This window comes from Falco rusticolus, chromosome 12, assembly GCF_015220075.1.
Source record: "Falco rusticolus isolate bFalRus1 chromosome 12, bFalRus1.pri, whole genome shotgun sequence".
Classification (NCBI taxonomy): Eukaryota; Metazoa; Chordata; class Aves; order Falconiformes; family Falconidae; genus Falco; species Falco rusticolus.
In genome coordinates, this window is record NC_051198.1 from 29,148,411 (window position 1) to 29,172,638 (window position 24,228).

Genomic DNA, 24,228 nt, shown 5'->3' on the forward strand with positions numbered 1-24,228 from the left:
GCTCGGATCCAGCACCTATTCAATACCACAGGCATTTGAAAGACCAACTGGTGCATAGCTGGAGTACCACACAAAGCAAACAAACAAAAAAACCCCAAGGGCTGAAATCTGTTGCCAGTAAATATTTGAGTAATTTCAAAGTATTCATCAACTGCGATCTGTCCATGAACAATTTGCAAACAGCCAACGAGTGCCAAATTTCACAAACAAACTGTTCATTGCAAATAGTTTGCCTCTTTGTGACTGAGAGGTATGTTATTAAGAAGCCAACTGTTCTTAAACAAGCTTTTTACCCTCTCCACAGTAAAAACTATGTGTGAGGAGCAGGACAAAAAAGTTTAATGGAAATGATATTTTGAAAATCTTGCTTAGACATTTCTTCATAAAAATATTTACTCTTTTTTTCTTCAAGGATTCCCAAGCCCATTGAGCTTCATTACTTCTGTGTTAGTAGTAGAAAAAAGAAGGCAAAAGGAGAAACTACGCAATTTATCTGAGATCTCATTGCAGATAAGAAGAACTGGAAATGGAACTGGCTCTCTTGAGTTCCAGTTCCCCAAACAGTATCTATGGAATGATAAGTAGGCTTTTATTTATGGCGGGTATTAGTGTGGTGCGCATCACAGAAGGTGCTGTATAACTCTCTCTCTCTCTCTATATATATATCTATAAAAATATCAACTTACCGATTTCTGTAGCAGATTTACAATAGAGGTCTGTATACTCTTCTAGATGCCAAAAATGAGGCATAGGTTTGTTTTACATCATTTGGGGCTGGCAGTGGAAAAGCAGCATAAGGCTAGCAGTGCTGCCTCGGCCTTTTCTGGCCTCCTCTCTCTTCATTTGTCGCCTTATCATCATCTCTAAGTTCACCTTTAGAGCAACTGATGAAAGTACTTTGATTTCAAGATGTGCACACAAATAAAACATTCCACACTTGGCGACTAAAGGTAAAACTTAAAAAAAAGAAGCCCCAGCACCAAAGCTGCTCACTGAAGGCAGCTGGTGATGCTTCCTCCTTGATTATTGCTTAAGGACCGCTATTTGCAAGCACCTTATCCCAGGAGGATTTTCTTGGGGAAAAGCCGTGGGAGGAAGGCTTCTTGAAGAGGTGTCATCTGTCATGACAAGTTGCCTGTCCTGATGAGTCTGGTGCTGAGACCACATTATGATGACTGATGAGGCCATCCAGAGCAGTTAACTCAGCCATTTGTAATCATTTCTCTTATGGGCCTTTCAGTAATCACTTTGGAGAATTCTTTTTGAGCAGCACAGGTTCTGGGGGGAAAAGAAACAAAGTTGTTTCTCTTTTGTAGAAAAGGATTTAAGTAGACAGAAACTTGAGGAAAACTAAACCCCAAAAAATCGGTATAGAGTATCTTCCTGTTCCCCTAGATATTCCTTCAAGGCTCCTCTGGTTTTATTTTCCTGTAGATGAAAGCCCCATCCACACACTGGTGCTGTTCCAGATGCACAGAATTTCACTTTCACAAGAGTGAAGTCATTTGCCAAGTGACTGGGGCTGGATTACCAGAAGTGGGGACCGCTGGGGAGAAGGAAATAGTAAGGATTGTCGTCTTTTCTAAACTTTGCTAACTTTGAGTGATGTAAATTTGAGCAGGTCATTTAATCCCATGGTTTCTTAGTACCCTCGCATATAAGAGGTACATAACTCTACCATATAGCCGTCATGTCCAGTTTTCCCCATGTGGTTCATATCTTCTGCTAGTTGTTTCACAGCTCCTTATGTTTCCATAAAGGCTAGCTTTTGGGACCAGCCCTTCTCGTGCGGTTTGCCACTTCTGAGGAAGGCTGTGTCGGTATGTGGGCACGCATAGCAGAGAGAACAGAGCGCTCCTCTCTTCTGCGATAGGCAGATGATGGTAACCTGCCTCTTCCTACATGTGTGGGTCTGGCTGAGCCCTACAGCAGCCCTGACGGTGCTGTGCTTGTGGGTAGCTACACAGGTGGTGATAACACACCAGTGTTCTGGCTACTGCTGAGCAGTGCTCCTCAGCATCCAGGCTGTCCCTCCAGCCTCCCCCAGGCACCAGCAGGCTGGGGGTGGGCAAGATCTTGGGAGGGGACATAGCCAGGACAGCTGACCCAGAGTGACCAACTGGATATTCCATACCATATGATGTCTGCTCAGATAGAAAAGCTAAGAGAAAGGAGGAGGAAGGGGAAACATTCGTTATTTACGACATTTGTCTTCTGGAGCAACTGTTATGTGTACTGAAACTCTGCTTCCTGGGAAGTGGCCAAACATCACCTGCTGATGGGAAGTAGAGAACATCTTTTGTTTTCTTTTGCTTCTATGCACGTGACTTTTGCTATTGCTTCATTAAACCGCCTTTATCTTGACCCACAAGGGTTTTTTCAATCATATTTTCTCCCCTCCATTCTGCTGAGGAGGGGAGTGACAGGGCGGTTTGGTGAGCACCTGGTGTCCAGCCAAGGTCAACCCACCACGCTACTCATCTTAGACTGTATGTCATTGATATTTGGACGGTGGTCTTTATACTAGCAGCCAAATAGAAGGCTGAGTAGGACTTCACAGCAGCATGGTTTGTATCAGCAGAGGTAACCTGGGCCATCCTGCCCCACAGAGAAGGCCCTGCCTGGAGCTGAGCACTGTCTTCTGTATCTCATAACTGAGCTGCTCTTGTGCCATCCAGCAGAGGATGGTGGCTGGTGGTATCAGCTGCTTCACAACATCACTCACCTCTCTTATGCGAATGTTGAAGATTAGTTAATACTTAAGATCTTTGGAAAGCAGCTATACAGAGAAAAATTGTGCCACAATGGTAAAAAAAAACACCAAACCACTTTAAAAAATCAGAGTATCTCCAGAGATACCGCTGCTCATTTTTCTTTTGTACCTGAAAGACAGAATGATGAGCAATCTCCCTTTTACAATTTTTACTCATAGTCAACTTGGAGGTGTCTATCTGGGTGAAGACAGCAGTTTCTCATGCCTCACTCAGGTGCTTCATGGACTTCATTTTGGCAGCACTTGCAGAACTTCCTTGAGAAGTACTTTCACATCTAAATACACCCCGGTTGTAGTCAGAGATGCTGTCCTTTACCTTAAGCAAAATTAAATGTTGCAGTGAAAATAGACAATCTAAGCGCATTGGCATCTTTCCCAGTAAAGGGAATATGAAGTAGTTTTTATTGTTACTGCCAAGACAGCTGTGTTTTAGATTGAAATAGTCATCGAACCCTTTTGCTATTTCTAGAAATAATGCAGCTTGCCTACCAATAACAAATGTCTAGTATTTTCTCTGGTACCAAAACACCCTGCACATTTGTTGCTATTCTGCAGCACTATATCTTAACAGAAGTGCCTAATGCAGCAAATAAATGGTTTTAACCATACAAATGGCAGGAAATTTATAACTGTCACTGCTTCACAGTTTGTGTCTGTTGTACATATGTAGGGCTTCATATAATTCCTTGGAGTGTTCACTTTATGTTTTGATACGACAGGCATATTTTAAAAGTTTCTTTTTCTAAAATACCATTTTTGGATTGCAAGGTTTCAGAATTATTCCACGTATTAAAGCTGGACAAAGCCTCTGGAGCTGCAGTGACCTTTCTAAAGGTGTTGCTTCTGTCTACGTGGTACAGTCAAGGCACAGTTTCTATAGGAGACATCACTTCAGGATTTCTGTGTCTTTTGTGTGGGAAATCGCCAGTTTTTACCTGAAGTTCCTGTATTTTATTTTCTTTGTTTGTGATCTATTGTAATTGTGAAGGGGTGGGGACATTTGATTTAAAAAAAAATCCCTGGATTTGTATTTCTATATGTGGGACCATTATTAAGCCTTCTGCAAACACTCTCTTTCACATGCGCTTGTGCAATAAACATAGAATTTCCCTCCTTTCACAGAAGCAATAATGGTAATAATGATAGTAATGAGGAAAAACAAGGCTGACTTATGCCACTGCTGTTCTTTCTTCCAAATAACTAGTATTTAGTGACCACCATTTGCAGCTGGCACTGTTGAATGGTTCCAGGCAGCAAAACAAGACTTACGTTTGTGCCTGAGGTAGGTTTATGCCAGGTGGTGGATGAGTGACTGTTCTGGATGTTACCCCATGCTCTTTGAGGAAGAAGGATTGTGCACATGTCCAAAAAACTCTTTTCACGAAGAAAGGGACATATGTAGTAGTATGGGATATGGGGAATGTGGGTTCCTGGGGAAAGATGGATAAATCAGCTGGAGTTAAGTAAAGACACTTCCCAAATTAACTTGGTCTAAACTGGGACCTTTGAATTGTCTCTTGTGTCTGTGTTGGGAATGATAGGAAAAAAGTTTGTCCTTCCTTCTGAGATGCAGTAAGTGTGTGGAAATGAACTTTGTTTCCTCTCCATCCCCCATCCAAGCTCAATGCTGCAGTGCGGTGGAAGAGGTGGGTTTAAATGGTGAGGTCCTGTGTGACTGTAGTTGGATTTGGGATTGAAGGAGGGCATTTAGTGGCTATATATGGAAGCAAAAAACGTTCCCTAAACTTGGTTACAAATGTCTCTAGAGTTAGAGGTACCGACCTGACATGAAAGCGTGGGAAGGTGGAGTTACCACCATTTTCATCCTGATCAAAGAAGTCTTTACAAGGTAATGCAGGCTGCCGGCTCTGAGGGTGAAAAGCCTCGTGCAGACCACAAAAAATTTGGTGCAGATCTGCACCAAAACCTTCAAATACTAATTCCCCCAGAATTTAAATATTCAAGAAATTTTTAAATGGGTCCATTGACACTTAAGAAACATGGAGGCAAAAATAAGTGAGCATCAGATCGCCACGCCTTGAAAATAAGAGAGACAGATCAAAAGGTAGCCGTTGAGAAAAATATGAGCTTGTATTAAAATTTGTAGGGACTGTGGGCCACTGAGTATCTAAAATCTGTAGCTGTGTTAGTGATAACTGCTTAGTGGTGTAAGTTTGTGCATGTGTTCCAGGTTAGTACGCAGTCAGTGTAGTACAATGTAGTAGATGGTTTTAAGTGTACAAAGAGCAGGAGGTTGTTTCTAGGTTTGCTTCTTTCTTTTTCCTTAATCTCACTACCTAGAATGATTAGGAAGCGTGCAAATCTGTATGTGCAGCTGGATGTATGTTTTAAATATGGAAGCAGCTATGCAGAAATCCAAGGTAAAGGCACTAAACGGTTTGAAGTCAGTATGTGTAATGAATTATTAAAATGCTGTCAAAACAATTTTTTTTCTTTTTTTTTTTTTTTTTTTTTTCCTTGAGCCTGGCCACTACGCTTCTAGAGGTTATGTTAACTGGGTACAGGCTAAGGGAAAGTTCCATACAGAGGACTGATCTGAGATGTGCAAATATATGGACGCTGAGAACGTGTGGGATCAGGACCCCAGCTGTGACCGATGAGAATCATACTGATATAGCATATATACTGGTATAGGAATCATACTGGTAAGCAACTGCTCTGAAGTCCTTCGGATGAGGAACGCTGTAACGGAGAGTCCTTCTAGGCGCTGGCCCAGCAGGCACTGGAAGGGCTTCCAACAACTGCACATGGAGGAACTTCTAATGTTGACACACGTGTCCTCTCAGTGGGTTTGCTGGAGGTTTTTCTAAACTACAGTAGACAAATACCTCAGACAACCTCTCCAGAGTGGAAGGGCTCGCTTTATTTTTACACATAGAGAAAAAATTCAGAACATCTGCAACCAGAAGTACTTTAGTGAGCCTTAGTAGGAAGGTTACCAATTCCACAGGCTTTTATCTTGTGTTTTCCTGCTGTCTGCAGTGTCTGGAGGTCTGTCCGTGCTGCAGGGAGAGTTGGACATAATGGCTTGTGCTTTTCACTGCGTAGCTGGTTGGTAATTCAGATCCATTGGTTATCAGTCCAAACGCGAGGACGTGTATTGCCCTGTGTTGAACAGAGCAGCGCCACAGTCACCCCCCAACACTCCTTTTCTAGTTGTGATCCTAAAATATCTAAAAGCTGATACAATGCGCAAGCATCCAAAATTCAAAAGGTACATTTATACACGGAGCTTTGCTGCCAAAGGGCTTTTTGCCTTTGTTTAGCAGAGCTGCAGGCTAGACAAGCAGGAGAAGCACATCCCTTGGCGTGGTCCTGCCAGCGGCCTCAGCTTTTGAGGGACAAACCAGAACTGAGAGCAGTTCAATTACTAACACTCAGTCCTTTGTTTTCTCTGTGTTGCCCGCAGAGATGCTTAATTGTGCTGTAGAAGATTATTACAGCAAAGATCAGATCACTGTTGGATTTTTTTAAAGGTTTCTTGTTCGCACACAGATGAATAACAACTTTAAGCCATTCATAGTCTGGTCTCTAATTGAGACCCTGAGCTCTTTATCAGTGATTCATTGCCGTTTTCTGGTGTCTTACTGGGCAGGCCTTCAGCAGCTGCAGAGCAGCTGAGGTGCAGCAGGATGCTCTAGATGGCAGTAGATTTTTAAACTATGGTAGTTGAACTGGGTAGAATATAAGCTTGGTCATTTTTATTTATTTATTTTTAAATACTCTTTGGATGCCACTTGCTTTCAAAGTAGAAATTATAAATTTATTGTATTTTACAATAGATATGCAAATGCTAAGAATTCACAGAAAGCAGCAAAGAAAACAAAATTGTTTTCCCCTTCGTTTTAACAGGAAAATGTAGGAGTTTAAATTCCACCACCACCACCCCCCCCCCCAGTAATGAGGTACAACACACCAGTACTTGGTTAGTATTTTGCTGTTGTAATGCCTTGGCGGAATTGTGATTTGGGTGTTTCATGCTCCTCTTCCAAAGCCAAGGTCTGCTGAACAGACCGCATCTCCGAAGACTTAGCACTGACTCTCCTTGCATCAGTAAATGTCCACAGAGCGTGGTAGGTAGGGACTGCCCAGCTGGTAAAGAATGGAGCTGGGACTACCTGTCTGCTGATGGAATAGTCAGGTTTGAGGCATTTGGGGTTTTTTCAATCAAAAGTTAAAATTCTCTGTGAAAAGGAGATGGAGAAAAAATACATTGCTAACAGAAAGGGGTTAAAAGAAAATTTTAAATAAGCCTTACAAAGACAAAAACAAACAAACAAAAGTAGTCAGGGCCAGAAGGATAACACAGTTGTTGAGATAAATACAGTTTTATCAGTGACACATGCTTCATGTACAAGAACTATATGCTATTCCCAAATTTACTCATCAAGTATCTGCCAGTAAGCGTTTTTGATCGCTTCTATGCCTCGTGCACCACGTCTGACTGAATCCACTATCCACAGGTCTGCTACAGCCCACTAAATGCAAATTTCTTCTCTGCAGCAATCCAGCACGGGTTCGGTGACACACACATACTATCGTTTATTTGCACTCATCAGGCTTTCAGTATGACATAAAATCATTGTAACATAATGCATTATTAAATATATTTTCCAACTGAAAAAGATAAACTTGACAGACTGTCAGTGAACATTTTCATACTTTAGAAAAGGGTTGTAAAAAGAAACCTGGGAGTACATCCACCCATTAACGTAACTAAAGCTTACCAACTATTGAGAGCAAGAAACTGTGGAATGAGCTTGCCCTTTGCCTCATTCTCTGGCTTGACTGCAAACAGAATTTGAATTTTGCTTCTGAATCTCATTTAGACAATTATTTGTATGAGCATAGTTGAGTCTCTGGATTATTCACCAGTTTACTTGGGCTGTTTGGTGGTTCTGGTGCTGCTTGGTCACCTCAATATAATGTGGGTTTTGCGCTTTCATGGACGACTGGGTATGTTTGTAGGTGGGAAGAGGAGAAAAATGAAAATTTCTAAGAGGCTGTATGAGTACTGATCGTGAGGATCAGCTGTGAATTTGAGAGCTTACAGGGAATCCTCAGAGGATCTTTTCCCCCTGATTGCATCCCCTTACCCCCTAAAACTGAAACCAAGAACTTTAGTGGAGCCAGAAGCTCAGGAATCCTTTATCAAAAACCTCTGGGGTGTACACTCTCAGCTAGACTGAGGTAAGCCCAGACATCTTGCTGATCATAGCCAGCGAGGGCTTCAGAAAAGCCAGGGTCCTGAGAGCGCTTCTGCAGGGTGGAGAAGGGTTCAGGGCCTCACGGTGCTGGATCTGCCCTTCCCAGGAGGTCCTGGGCCTGCCTCTGGATCTTAGGAGATGTCTGCAGAGTTTTCCATACCTAGGGCAGTCAGCTGCCTGTAAAGGTTTTTTTGTTTGTTGAAATGAAATGGAGTCGCCTTGGTCCCAAGTAATTTGGCTTGGGTTTTTTTTTTTGTTTTGGGTTTTGGTTTTTTTTTTTTTTTTTATAATAGGGGAGAAAATAACTTCTGTAATATTCTTTCTGTGGAAAATTGGTACCTTTTACTTAGAATTGGAATAACCTTTTCTGAAATGTCAGGCTTTCCCAGAGACTGGAAAAATCCACATCTTAATGGAGGCTGTTTCTAAACATATCATTGTAATATTTGCTAACAACTACTCTGTTGGTTGCTGTTATCAATCAGAACCACAAATACTACTAATGTTAGTTTCTGATTTCCATGCAAGCATGAATGATTTTGAGATGTGGATCCCAGTTACTAATTTACACATCTGTTGCAACTCTGAAATCTAGAGGACAGGTATATGCAGGTTTGTCACCTCACATTTACCACTGAGAAACTGGCAGTAATACAGCTGAGCAAAGGGAGAAAGCTTATCCTCTGAGTAATGAAGCAATATCCAAAGGTAGTAATAAGCAGTATTCGGTTACATGTAGGTGCAGGTTTTGGTTTAAAAAGGCATGGGTGTTTTCATAAAAGTTCAATTACATTTCTGCACTGCACGGAACTTTAGAAAAGTACATATGTTAATTGCTGGGGATATACTTGCTTTTTCTAGAAAGGGCAAAAAAGGGAGGAAATCCTGTTTGTTTAAAAATGACCCAAATAGAAAGCTTTTCCTGTTTTCCATTTTTATGTGAACATGCCAGGTTGTTCTATTAAAGAGATATTTTTCATTAAAATGATACGTAAATATTTTATTTAATGAATTTGTGGCCTTGAGGCTTGACTGCAGTACACGAGCCATTTTCTATGTTTTTACCAAAACTTGGTGAGCTGAACGAATTTCACATCCCCTAAGGAGATTCCTTTGCGCAAGTTTAAAAACAGAAATGTCAAATGTTCTCTTCAGGTGCATGTTTCTTGCTGTGATGGAGTACTTGGGTCAGGATTTGGCCCTGGATATTCCTTTAGGCAGAAATATCAAAGAAACATCTGTTGTACCTTGCCATACTTTTGGCTACTAAAAATGGAGCTGTCAGCTTCCAGTGGCTAATCCATTAATTTTTTTTAAAGGTTAGGGTTACTGTTGACAAGTGACAGAGCACCCTGGTACAAACAACCAGAATGGGAGGATAGCATATTTAAAAAGGAGGAGGCAGAATTTTCTTAGTGCTATTTGGCTTCAATAGGAATAGTTTTGGAGAGGGGGAAAAGCCTTTGTTTTGTAAAAAGGCTGCAGCGTGATCTACGTTTGCATTGCCCTTGCTGCACAAGATGCGTTTGTTTAGCTGATAGTCTACTGTTATTGCCTTTCTGGACGTAAAATGCCCTGGAGGCGGGAGAGGAAAGGTCTCTCCTTTTCTTAACCTATAGCTCACTTCAAAATCAAATCATTCCTCACCGTGAAGAGTAGCCTCTTGGCTATACAAAAACGTTTTACCTAGCGTCTTCCTCGGGAGATAACTTAATTGGGAAAGATTCATAACTTCTGATACAATCTTCTTGTCTTCAAGTTCAGACCAATAGCCCAAGCGGATCATTTGAGATGAAGTTCCAAAATTAATCCTAAAGGATATGAGAAAAAGGAGTTCTTAGGTTAAAATGGACTGAACTGAATACATTGCAATCCTTAAAAATAGAGAAAAACTTCCAATTTTTCATGTTATCTCTTATGTGCCTTTTGCTGCTAATAGAGGGGAGGTTCAGGTGCCTGGACTGCCCTGTCTTCTCTGCCCAGATGTTCAACTTTATTTTTTATCATGATTCACTGCATATCTTGGTGACAGAGCGAACATTTCCACTTAGCTGAGGCTGAAGGTAGGCATGATTTCTGAAGAACACAACGTGCAGAGGCATTTTTCTGAATGTGAGGAGTGCCGGGGAATTTGGGGTACTGCAGCTGATCGTTGTTTCACTGGTTCCCAGGTGAGGCTGGCCAGGGTAGCAGCAGTGATTTAATGTTGAGTTCTGTGGCTGCAGTGTTAGGGAGGGAAATGCACCTCAGTGACTTTCAGGTTATTTTGCCATGGGAACAGAGATGGGGAGCAGTTCAGTTTTTCAGGTTGGTGTGAAATTTTCACAGGATTGCAAACCCACAGCTTGGCTCTCTATCAGTAGTAAATGGACAACGTCTGCATTCATTTGGGTCCGTTAGGGGTAAAGAGGCCCCAGAGTCCTTGTCTGTGGGAGACCTGTGATCAGGGCATTAAATCATTACCCATTTTGGAGAATCCCTGGGTACAGGTGTTGTATAACATGGATATCCATACTGGGCAGGCATCCCACATGTGGCAAAACATACATTGCTTTTAACGCTAGCTTATTTCAGGAGCTCATTTTTTATCAATATGCTTCTTATTATTATTATTTTATGTTAGCATGAAAGTGAAGCACATTTGTAGTAAAAAAATCTTCTTCTAGCAACTATTATAACTACTGTAATGAAACCTGACGTTACTTGCCACAACCAGCTGTCCCAGGGGCTACTGAATGACACGTCATCTATGTCTTGATGTTAGGAAGGAAAAGCCAATATAAAGATTATTCCATAGTTACCTATCACTTCATCGTTCACAGCTGAAGGCAGGACACTAGGTGTGATACCTACCCTCATAAATCACTGGCCTGATCTTCTGTGTTGCTGTGTTCCAGGCAACAATAGGGGATATTTAGTTATTGTACCATAACTTAGCATAGAGACCAGGTTTACTTGAGCCATTTAGGCACATTAAGTTTTTTCCACTCAAGATTTGCTTAAAATACTGCCTGAGGCCCATTCTTGTCTTGAAGATTATTGCTCTAAGCAATGCGCAAGAGTTACAGCTCTTACATAAGAATGGTCATTTTTCCCTTGGTTTTGCTAGCATTACTCAGTTACAGGAGTGTGCTAAAAATGAGCTTGCACTGAGAATGAGATGGGGCACAACTAACACTTGGTATTTAAGCTTCTGACAAGTCCACCTGAAATTTCCAAGTTTTTCTTCAGTGGAAGTGGGAAGCAGAGCTTTAACAGAATCAAAGCAGTGTTTTCCCCAAGGCTTCAGCCATTTACCTTGTTTACTATTAGCCCCTTAAATGTATCTTTTATTATCTGTCACTATTTATCCGTTCAATAGGACAGTTCTTCAGCACTCTGAATTAATTACTACCCTAAGTTAGTTAATGCCTATTGTTACAGAAAGTTTTACCAAACTTTTTATTGAGGTAGTACCAAATTGTTTTACTGTTTTTACAGGAAAGCTTAGCATTGCATCTAAACTAGAAGGATTCAAGCAAGCAACTGCAGTATTTCTTACTTGAAAAAAAAATTACTGAATAGATCAAAAATGTACTTTTTGTATTCCTTCTGAAAAACAAATTCTTTATGGCTTCTGTGAAAAATCAGAACATATCAGCGATTCAGAGGTTTATTTTGTTCCATCAAACAAACCTCCCAAATGCAAGTTTTGCCTGTCTGTATTTCTACAAAGTTAAATCCTACCTTTCCCCTGAGGACCTCAAAAAATGAGATGAGAATACTCAAGATCCTGTTGTCTTGAGAAAATCCAACTTAAACGTTCACAGGGAAAATCTGTGCTTTCTGAGCTTATAGAATTCTGCTTTGCTCATTGACCTTGTGTGCTATTTCACATACTGTTTCTCTTTGCCCCTCTAATATCATCATGGTCTTGCAGAGTCAGTGCAGGTTTGTACAGCTTCTTGCCTATTGTGGGTCACTGTCGTATTCTAATTCCCCAAAGCATCTTTGAGATGGATTGGGCTGTTGAACAGAAGCTGGGTACATTTGCTTGTCATGCGTACAGGATCTCCTCATGCTAACAAAATTTTAAAAACCTCAAAGAACAACAAATTGAGGGACTGAAAGGTGAAAAAGAACTTGGAATCAGTGTGGGATTAAACTTGACAGTTCTTCTAGGTGATAGTAATTTTGTGATGTAAAGCAATTAATCTCCTGTCTCTCTGTGAGTGCACGTATCAGGAAGGAAGAACTGACCAAGAAGTAGTTGAATATAAAGGCTTATTGCGTGCGTCTATAAAGCTGTTTAAGATCTTTGCATTTGATGTGTACCATGCAAACAGCTGTGTCATACATAATGTTTGTATTTTTTTTTTTTAAATGAAAGGTCTGAGCAGTTTGGATCTCCCAGCAAACAGCCCTCCTCTTCCTCCTGGTTACTCTGCTTGGAACTTGACTTGGGTCATGAGAGATACATCCCCTTTCTACTCCCATAGAGGACGACACAGTAAGTAGCATTTATATGTTATCCTAAAGAGGCTGTAACTAATTGCCCAAGGATATTGGTACAATACTAGAGCGAAACAGCACAAGTCAAATGATTCTTGATAAAATAGGGCACTAATAAGCCTTAATGCCCCTTACCAGCCACCACATGGGCCTTTCCCCGCCCTGCCCGTGGGCCCAGGAGTCCCATTTCAGCCCAGCCCAGTCCGATGTGGCCTTGGCCGTGCCATCTCTACAGAGGTACCTGATGGCCTGGGCTGCCGCAGCCTGCCCTGTTCCCCCAAAAGCAAGGGGCTGTAGACTGTATTGCTAGACTGTGATATTTGAGTGGTATGTTGGAATCCAGCAATATTATAAAGAGATGAGCTGTGTACCAAACTTATTTTTTCCTGCCATCTCCTTTTGTAATTCTCATCCCTTCCAAAATCTGGGAATGTGTTTTCATCTGTTCTCTGGTATGACCTACTTACTGACTATCCATAGCCATTCCACTGTGAAATACAATGGTTGTGGTTAGGACTGGACTGCATAAGGCTGTATCTAACACGCAATCCAGAAAGTGACTGAAGTAGAATATATTTACTATATATCTACTACCACTCTCTATGAGGGGAGATAAGGTGCTGAGAGGCTAATAAGATTTACTCACCCCAAGCCTGTAATTATCTGCTTGAGGGAAAAGTTTGACCTACCTATATGAAGGAGTCCCATATTTCTTCAAATTTATGTTGCAGCCTTTTATGTGTGCAATATATATTCTTTCCACTGGCATACAATATCTGCTCCTAGCTGTTGTATCTGCTTGAATGATGAGGACACACCAATTTCCTTTTGGAAGGGACAGTAGTACAATCTTTTTCCCCTCACTTGGTTTTCTCAGAAGTTGCAAGAATGGTTTTTAATTTATCCTTTATTACTTCTTCCTAAACTCTTTCAGTTTCTCAGTAATACTATTCTAAGGGAAGGCTTTGTTCTTAAAACCTAAAAGCATTCATTCTATCTGACAACATCACATGGAGATAAATGTAACTGCATCTAAGCAGAAATGATTTATTATGATTTTAGCTGGTTGCACAAGACCAAATTCTACCATATTCCAACCATCTGTTTTGCAAGGAAAGGCAGGAATTTCATGAGGTGTTTCACAAAATACAATCTTCACTCAGGGCAAGTCTGAACTGCTTTCTCCCTCAGTAGGTGTAATTCAGGACAAATACCTTGAAACTACTGGAGAATTTTGAAGAGGGGCAGGATTAATTTTTCTAGCTTTACACTTTAACATTTCTAAAAGTTGTCAGAACCTCCTTTAAATTAAAGGGGAAGCAGTAGCCCTCAAAGTTAGGCATTTCTGACTGGAACACCCCATAGCCATCACTATGCTGACCACTTCAGGTGCGGGGGACTAGTGTGGGTACATGGAGTAGAGCATGTAAGCACAGTCCAAGCCTAAGAGGGCAATTCTTAACTCTCTATTCCTCTGCAAACCTGCTGCTTATATCCATCTGAATGTTCATTAGTAAACTTCCCAGGGATCTAGATTTCTGTCCAGAACTGCTGTGAGCATGACAGGGATGGACAGTGCCTTTCAGCAGCTGATTATTGGCTCTGGGTCTAAGGAGCTCCTTGAAGGTCACACAGGGACTCGGCAGAGCGAGGCAGAAGATAAAGCTAGGCTGCCCAAGCTCTAGGCAAGTAACCTTGTCCCAGGACACACCCCTGCCTTCTGATTAAGTGGTTAATCCAAAATCACACAACAAATCATTAGCAGAAATAAAACCCAGCAGTCCTTTACTACTAGAGTGTTTTCCTCTTCTGTCAGAAGCTTTCCTTGCTGCTCCCAGTGTGACGGTGATTACAGTGTGCTCAATAAAACTTCTGTCAAAACTTTGTTTGCCTAATCATCTGATGGGACCTGTCTAATATAACTGGCTGACATTGCTAGAGTGGGGCAATATTAGTTGTCTTAATTACTTTTCCCACTGTTCTGCTATTGGAGAAATCTCTTTGATTGAAAGGCTGAGTAAATTGACGTGTAGGGTCCCTCTCCCTCTGCCCAACGAAGTTCTCTGCTCCTTCTCTCAGAATTAAACATTCTGACAGACTGCATCTAGTAGTTCTGGCAGGAACCATGCTTGATGATATCTTTGAAAGTATATGCAGCAATCCTTAAAGATAATCATTGGCACAACAGGATACTTTAGTGTGATGCATTCACAAGACCTTTTTTTTTTTCTATTTTGTCTAGAGGTTTCTAGATTTGTCTCTATCCAAGCATTGATTAATTATCTACCATCTCAGAGATGCAAAATCCACCTGCCTTTCAGAAAACAAAGACTTAAGACAAACCACATGAAGTCAAAATTATCTGGGAATTCAGCCTGCAGGGAAGGAGTCTTTAAATCTCCATATTTTTGTGTTGTCTTTTGTTCTCTTTGAGGTACACTCAGACTATTTCCTGTGGCTAGAACAAACTTCTAATGCATTCTGCATATGTGAACTTACGGTAGCATATTAATCTCCCGTTTGCGGCACTGATGGAACTCTGTCCTGAGGCTTACATGATTAACTGCACCCAGCCACATATTTCATTTCTTGTCCTGGTTGGTTGAATATTAATTTTCCTTTCTGTATAGATAGGTATTGTATAAGGAATCAGTTGTCCACTGCATAAAATCCATTAAGCTTCTGTAACAGGGGTTCCAGATGATGGGTGCCCCTTAAGGCCTGGAAGCCTTCGTGCAGTTAATACACCCGTCTGTGCTCCACCCTTCAAATCCCCCCGGCCAGCCAACGGCACTGGACCTGGAGCGTGATCCTGGCAGGGTACACTGGCAACTGTGGAAAGTGCTACTGATTGGAAAAAAAAAATAAAATGCACTTCAGCCCATCTAAATTCTCTTCTGAAAGAAAAACGTTTCATGAAAGTAACAGGCATAAGTGTTGCCATGTTGGACTGTTTGGGAAACAGCAGATGGGTTTTGCTTTTTAACTATTCTTATGCCACCGTGCTGATTGTGCATCTCTTTGCCAGATCCCCCAGTAGCAGCTGAACTCCTTGGCTGTTCTGAACCAGCTTTGTGCAAAATACAGAAGTACCTCTTTCAGGCTGTGTCAGACTTCTGCAGTATAATTTAAAGATTTTTTTCTTTTCTTTCTTTCTTTCTTTCTTTCTTTTCCCTCTGAAGTTTACAAAATAGTGATGGTTTGGATTCCAAAGTTAGCTGGGACTAAAACTCAGTAGGGAAATAGCAGATTTGGCTACTAAACGACTAGTGTGCTTAAAAATGTCTACAAAAGGTGAGTTCAGAGAGGAGGAGCACATACCTTCAAGGGTCCATAATTATTCACAGTTTTGATTTTGTAGGTACTGAAAGCATAATCCAAGGGATGGCCTCTATTAACAATTTATTAATAATTTCACTCAGCCCTGTGTCTTCAGAAAACTAATTTGACAGGGTGGTTGGTTTTGTTTTTTTTGTTTTTTTACACTTTCTAATGGAATGTCATCTGTGATGAGTTCATGATTTCCTGAATTGGGTTTTCTAAAAGGAAAAAAAAAAAAAAGTGTTGGACTAATTTTAGTGTGGAATAATTTGGGGTCATTCTCACTGCGTATTTGATGCTTAGTGGCACAGCAGTTGCTCAGCGAGGTGTCAGATTATTAATTTTTTTTTCCTGGTAGATTGTGTGCAACTTGCTGAATTCAAATACTCATGTGCATCCATTCAAAATACCATTTCATTCATGTGAGTTGGATATCAGATAGATACTGCTGACACGAAACTCAGTGAGTCTGAATGCCAAAGCAAAGATGGAGAGAAAGAGGGCACCAGCCAGATGAATTTGTGTTATGGTTAGGTTCTCATGACTACTCGTTTTATAAAGCTACCACAAATCAGACTAATACTGACAACTTCAGAATGATAAAGCTATCATGATACTTGGCTCAGCATGGCACAGTGAGATGCATGGATATGAACTAATTGTTACAACAAATTCCTGTTTGGAGGGTGAGAGAGAGTCAGGAGAGGAATGAGAGTAACACTTTGTCCCAGAGGAAAAATGAATCAGTGCTTTCTCAGAAAAGAGAGATTGCAAGAGTGATATGCTACCTTAATTCAAACACATCCTTTTTACAATCTTAGAAGTACTTTGACATAGTTTTGGAAATAGTGTTATGAATATATTAGGGCAAGACTTCAATTAAAAGCAGTTATTCACACCAGATTAATAGAATTGCTCCATATAAAATAGTGGATGCTGTGACCCCATATACATATGCAAGAATTCTTGTTTAACAATTAGATGGTATTTTTGCCATGTGCAATCATGCTGAAATCCCGGGGGAGGAAAATTACAGGAAAACCTAGCTAAACTGAAGGCTGTGCTAAGCTAGAAAGAAAAAATCTTATTAGGGACAGATTTTTACTTTCTTTCAAATTATTCTTATAGACTCTTTCATCTGCAGATAATACACCAGTGACAGCTCAAAATTTTTTCAGTAATAAAATAGCATACAGAAAGACAACAAATGGTTTTTCTCCCTGTCTCTCAAGTATTCATTTTCTCTAGAGATCTTTCAGTCTTAATGCAAGAGGTCCCTTGTATGAATTGTCAAAATATGACAGTTAATCTAACCACTGTTTTGTGCCAGCTGGAGCATATTTTCTAACAATCGCTGTTAGTTGGTACTTCAGTCCTTTGGCCCGCCCTGGCATTAGGAATGCGTTTTAATTTATTGTTTTTGCTGCATGCATGGGAGACTTGGTGGACAAATGTTTCTTGTGTGGAAGATGAGCTCTGTCATTTCTTGGAGCAGGAGGAATGAAAATAAGAGCTATTGCTGCTTGTTCTCCCAACACCCCCTCATCGCACCTCTCTATCTAGCTGTCTTGAAAGACTGTGCTTATAATTGATTGATAAAGGAGTCCTGGCCCTCTTCTTTGTAGCTTGATTTCCACTGAACAAAGCAGCTGTCAGAGATTTTGGTGATTCAGTCCCTGGTGCACACTGAGGAGCTGGGTGGATAGAAAGTACATGCTGTCATTTTAAAGAGTCTCTTAACAAATAAATGAATGATTGCATTATTGCTGTTTTCGCTAAGCAGTGGCCCGTCCAGCTGTGGCTCGCTCCCCAGAGGATTAATTGAAACGCTTGTGGCATGAGGGGAGGCAGGCAGCTCGCCCTGCGCCGGGCACCCAGGCCCCAGCGCTCTTCCTGGGGGCGATTCCCTCTTCTACAGAACTGGTGGAATTATGCCGCCTCTAAAACATTTTTCCTTCAGGATGCAATCTAACTTTGATAGCCCCTCCTGAGGAAAAGCTGAGCATTTCTCCTTCAAGGTGAGCGTTGAAGGGATGAGCAGTGCTGGCGCAGCCAGCTCTGACCCTGCCTGGCAGGGAGCATGCCCCTGTGACACCCCCATGACACCCCCAGGATGGCGGGGACAATCTGGCCACGTTGAAATTCTCCTCGCACACAGCAAGCTGTGACGAGCCCTCAGAGGTGCGCACACACAAGGGCCAGCCTGCCGCCCGCCGGTCCCCTCATGGGTAAGAGCCCAGCCCCCTAGGTGTGCCCTCACTGAGCCCCACCGGGACACCCCCTGTCCCCCTCCGTACCCCTGCGGGCTGAAAGGACCCGTCCCCGTCACCCAGGTGAGGCGAGGTGAGGCTGCCTCACCCTGCTCTGGGGTTTGGCTGGGGGCCTGCGCCTGGCCCGCTCCACAAGGCCACAAAATGGCGGCTGCGGTGGCGTGTGGCTGAGGCGAGCTGTGTGTCACGCCGAGGAGAGGCTTGTCATGAGGGAATGGCGACGTTCCTGTCAGTAAACTTAAGGTCAGGGCAGCGTACATAAAGCCCTGCTGGTGCAGGGGGATGCTGGAGCGGCAGCCCAAAGACCCGGCAGTTCTGTTGGCACAGGCAGTTGCTAGGGGTAGTAAGGCCTGGGGTGCCCAGCAGGCATATACGTGTCATACTATCCCTTAAAACGTGCCAGTTTGCCCTTCCTCAGTGCTGCGCAATGGAAGAAGGTGAACATGGCTCTTTAGGCTTGCTTTCTCGGCAGGAAAAAGGCGGTTAAACCCTGCCATTGTTTTTCCTCTTTAATTTGCATGGCCACTGACATCTTCTCCCTTTCCCCTCATGTGGGTTTTTTTTTTTTTTTTCTGTGCTCTTCCAGCTTGTGGGGTGGCTTTGCTCATGTTAAATTGCTGCTGTATCTCCAGTTGCACGGTGGAAAGTGTCACTAGAGACCCACTGGCAAAGGGTTTCACCCCATCTTCGTGCCAGGGGGGCGATGCTCGCTTCCAAGGCCCTGGCCTCCATGTGCTGTCTCCTTGGGCATTCACCCGGCCGGTGAGCTGACAGCCAGAGACCACAGTCTCCTATTTATGCTCCATTTTGGGGGAGAAGTGCTTACTGCTGCAGGCTTCCTTGTGTCACCCGACATGTGTACCCCTGTATTGGCGGATAGGAATTCACAAGGACCTGATGAGGCAATCAAAACCCTTAAATTGAATGCCCTGTGCCCTTTTCTATCCAGAGGGAATGGGGAAGGTTTTAGGAACTGGTTCTGTCCGTAGGATTAATAACTGGGAAATCAATTTGTCGTTTCCCTGTCATAAATTAAAAGCTTATAGGCCTTATAACATGAGTATAATAGAGGTTAGTGGGTATTGATGGAGGTCTCAAAGCTCACTCAGCAGAGCACATCTCTACTATACAATTTAAATTATGTCTCTTCCACAAGGAATATCTGTCAATATTTGTATAAAACGAGACATCCTGCACAAGAATATTTTATCTGTTTCTACACTGTTGCTGCGATTGCTGCTGCTGGAGGAGGTGTGTTCATGAGGAAGGTTGTGATCCTGTTTTGATCAGCCAGTGTAAGTGACCTCTACATCGTGTGCTTGTGCTGTAGGTGTAGTACAGATTAGCGTGTTTAAGATGATGAGATGCTTGTTAGGATGTACATCTCCAGGCTGGTCCTTCTGAGAACAGAAAACCTTTTACCTGCTCTCTTGTCTATTATAGTGAGGTAAGAAAGCAACCACACCTTTTCAAAGAGTTGACCAGCTGAGAGTAATGGAGGAGGAGTGATTTGTAAGAGTCAGCAGACCAGGAGTGAATTAGGACCCTTTTAAGTCAGACACATGTAGAACTAGAAAGGAGCAGGCTAAGTGGAAATTACTTGCTGGTAAATTTTTTGTGCTTCAGAGGACTTGTGGTTTAAAACAAATAAACCTAGCCTGTTGTTGGGCAGCTGAAGAAAAGATAATCAGAATAGCTTCTTAACAAGAACTGGCTTTTTTTACCTCTCTTTAAATTAGATTATTTTTGTTCTAGGTAAGGCATGTTTCTGTGACCTGTGGTTACACAAATGATCTAAGATGATCCAAAGACCGAATGATCCATAATCTGACCTGCAGCAATGTAAAGGGATATTTCCTGCAGATTATTGTGTTTTGGGGTATTATTTATACTACTATTTTAAGTCATTTGTTTATTAGAAAACAGTAGTCTGTTTAACTGAAACAGAAGTAGTTGCTGCTCATAGGACTGACATCATCAGGCACACACACACAGATACCACTGTCTTTTCAGTTCGATAGTACTTAGTTTACTTTTCAGTCTATCATTGGTATCCTGTATCTTCTCACATACTAGAAACTGAAATGATTGATACCTTCAGCTTTTCTTAAACAGATGTTTATCTTGGTTTGATTATAAGCATCACTTTTGTTTCCTCTGTAAAGGTGTAATGATGATGAAATAGACTTCTAGTAAGTGAGCTGTTCTGTCTCTCTGGTGTCCAGTGGTTGCCAGTGCAAAAAAATGTTGGACAAGGGTTTGAGGTTTTTGCAATATATTTAAAAAGATACTTTGCAATTTTCTGGAATTTAAATTCCTATACAGCATTTAGGATCTATAATGCCAATATAGCTGTGGCATAAATACATATACCAGATATAAATCTCTGTGACATCTCTTTAAAAAAACACACCAAAAATCACAGAAAAAAACACTTTACTGACCAAGCACACTATTCAAGGTCTAAAGCTCTGTATCTAGTCAATGTATATTGGTAGTAGGTGTAAAAAATAATCACTAAAAGTTGTGTTGGATTTAATTACCTTTCCTGAAGTGACTGTTGTTTCTCAGAATAGAGCAGAATAGCTTTATTCAGCTTCCGAAGGCACATGGTTACTTCTTTATACGCTTAGCTGGGCAACAAAAAAGTAAACTTGGTGTCACATTTAAACATTTAAGACAAAAGTAAAAAAGGAAAGAGAAAGACCTTTTTTATGCATAAGCATAAAAAATGGCAGATGACTTGTGGCAGCAATTCAAATTTTGTAAAAGTTCTGTATTTTCAGATTTGGTTTATATGGTCTTATAGCAGCTGCCACACCAAGAGCAGCTTATCAGTGAAAAAAATGTATGTATTTTATATAATGTTTTTTTTAATAAAGTATATTACATTGTCAGTAGTGAAAGACATTGTGAAAGAAGGAAAGCCTGAGGGTAGGAAGCTAACGTTAGGCTTGGAAGACTGGATGCTGCTTGCATAGACTTTGCTGTGTTGCATCAGATAGCATGTCTTTGTCATCATTTCTTTGTACTGAATAGGATAATAGCACTGAAATTTGTGTCTGATACGACACTAATTTAAATAAGAGCCTATGAAGAGTGCAGATATTCTGGTGACGTGGGGCGACTATCAAGTTCTGTAAAAGATGCAAGTATGTTTTCATTAAATAGCAGACACTCTCAGATGTATGAGCCAAAGGCGCTGCTTCTTTCAAGGAATAACCTGTTATAAAGGCCATTCAGCTTGACCATAACAGGCATGTTAGATCATGTCCACTTCTCTGTAGGCTATTCATTGCAAGGGAAGGAAATGGCATTGCTACTTGCCTTTTTTCCTTTACTTTTCCCCCTTCAGGCAGAGACTTTAGTTGTCTGCAGGGGTCATAACGCTAAATGTGACGACTGTTATTTAATCACATACCGCAATTAAGTTGTCCCAGTTGTAGGTCAGAGGCCTGCTGCGTTAAAGGCTCCACAACTGATTGATAGCTCTCTTTTGAGGAGGAGGTTCTGGGAAGACTGAATGGGGGAGCCGAGCTGGCTATCGAGTACGTGTAGACACCATAATCAAACTGTCAGGGGGAGAGGGCCGGAGGAGGAAAACGAAAGTGCCTGTGGATGTCCATGAAGGGCTTCTCTGCCTGGGGGTAAGAGAGCACAAAGGCTTCTGTTCCCAGGAGCTGCACAGAAGAGGAGTGGAAGCAAGAAGTGACTGCTGGAAAAGTTCACGAAAATAAGAGAGACTGACCGGAGAGAGAAGCCCACAAAGAATGGAATAGTTGATTTGAAACGATTGCTCTTGCCACGTGTTGTCCTTGGCCTGGACTTTGCTTTATGTCATCCTGTGGGTTCTGTCCTTGCATGAGCTGTGTTTCTCCCCCTGCTGGTTTTTTTGACAGTGCCTTAAAGCTCGTGCTACTGAAGGTAACAAAACTACACAGTAACGATGATCTGTCTTCTGTAACATGTAGTTGGGAGTTTGGTTCCTCTTTTGCCTATTTGGGCTTTGAGACAAAGTTTAATAGACTCTAAACACTTTATAGGGTTAAAAAAAATGTTGGGTTTTCCTTTATTTTAAAGAACATCTAAGGGACCAGAAATAAGTGGTCTGAGGTTTGGGTATGATATTGCAGTAGTAAGCTGTATAGCATGAATATACCCACTGTTCCCTGTGGCCTAAATTGAGGTGTGCTTCATGTATCATGAAATTTATATTGATACTATAGAGGCCTGAAGAGTTAGAGACTTGTGCATTCAAATTTAAGAAAATCTGTATAATCCTTGTTATTGCTGCTTGTGACATATATGGATTCCTTACATTATATGGTTTCCATGGTGTTGTGAGGCATTCAAAAAGCTGAGTGAATGATAAAGCACCTTATTAAGAAAATCAAATATAAACTGGAAAAATAGACTCTGCTCCTCTAGCTTGCTGTTAAAAAGGCAAATTAGCTGGGAAGAGTATAGTGAGAGGGCAATGGTATTAACCTTCAGATTAGAAAATATTATATCACCAGGAGGATAGGCTGAACTACATAAATCTGTGCACACTAAGAAGAAATTAGATGTTTAATAGAGAATGTAATTGAAATTTTTTAAAAAAATAGTTAATTTTACTAATGTAAATTCAGATATTTTTTTTTCCACGTGCATGGCTATGGCAGAACAGGAGACAGTGTAGAAAACTCCAAAGACCTGGATTTTTTTTTGTTGGGCTTTTTCAAATGGATCTAGATTTTTCAGAAATAGTGAGTTAGTTTAGAAACAGTTTCTTTCCATTACTTTCCAGAATATCATGTTGAGTGCTGACTGTGATGACAAAAGTAAATATATACAGGGCATTCCAGAAAATTTAGTAATCTTGATGATTAAAAGTAAAATCTGTGCAGGTTATCGCTGCGTGTTGTGTTAAGCAACATGAATTACGGTGTGATAGTAAATTGGACACTGGGAAGTGAATCACCGTTGCACTGGCAAGGTAATTGGTTTCTCAAAAAGAAACATCTCGGAAAGAAATGTCGGTGTTGGAGGCAGATGTTGGTTGTGCTGCCTGGAGGCTACAGTTTGCAACACCAGATCAGGCTTCTGCTGCCTCAGTAAAGCGTTTCAAACCCAGGGGGTCAGAAGGTTGTTCTGAGGGTCCAGTCGCTATGGCTACCAGCATGTCCCATGTGCCCAGGATGTATGACTTGCTTTGCAGAGTGTCATGCGCACTGATATGGAACATGACTATGAAGCATGTTAACAGTCTGTACGATAATGGTCCTGGTTGAATTTGAACCAGCATCCCAGAAGAGGCTGGTTTTCTGTCTGATTTTATCAATTGACTAAGCTATTTCCTTTTCAGTCTAGATGATACCTTTCCCTGCTTTAGCCTATGATGCCCTTTTATCTGAAGGGAAATTACTGGCTCTTGGGCATTCCTCTTGATTTGTTGCTACCTCCACAATGAACCTCTCTGTGCAGTCCATTTCAGACACATTTTTGCCTGTCTGTTTGTGGACTTCCTCCATTTCTTTCTACCTTGTTATGGAAAGAAGCAAGCCCTAACTTAATAAAGTGTAAAATGAATGTGTATACACATGTGTGTATACACACCTTCCAGCACAGAGGAAGCTGGATTTAATTAACCTGGTATGTTCTATGTCTGTTTTCTTTTTCCAGTATTTGACTGCAATTTTGAATCTCCTTGTGAGCTGGAATATTCCCTTACCTCAAAAGATCAGGAAACCCCCAACAGCACCTGGCTCAGAGTGAGTGCAGAGGAGATCTCACAGCTAAACATCCCAGATGGGCCAGAGAGAGATCACTCTGAGAATACACCTAAAGGTAAGATGAGTACAACTATGTGATGCCTTCAGTGTAGTGTTCAGTTTAAAAAACAAAACACCCTTACTCCCACCCCCAAACAAATCCCTAACAAAAAAATCCAAAACCCCACCCAAACAAACATGTCCTCCTAAAATAATAACACAGCTATAATCCTTTTACTGCAGCAAACAATGAATGCAAACAGTGTGGCAAACAAAGGAAGTAATTCTGCATATGAAAGATCTGGTTTTGTCTAAAGGCAATCTGCATCATATATATGGGAAGCAAATTATCAAATATAGTATTGTGTAAAATCTGATTCAGGCTGACCCAT

At 41.4% G+C, this 24,228-nt stretch overlaps 1 protein-coding gene across 1 annotated transcript in view; it reads left to right on the top strand.

Moving 5' to 3' along the window:
- The window catches only part of ALK (ALK receptor tyrosine kinase), a 322,686-nt gene that overhangs the window by 70,591 nt on the left and 227,867 nt on the right, over positions 1 to 24,228 (top strand). The window contains 2 exon segments of the mRNA XM_037405275.1: positions 12,371 to 12,490; positions 23,748 to 23,912. Coding sequence (XP_037261172.1) covers positions 12,371 to 12,490; positions 23,748 to 23,912 — 285 coding nt within the window.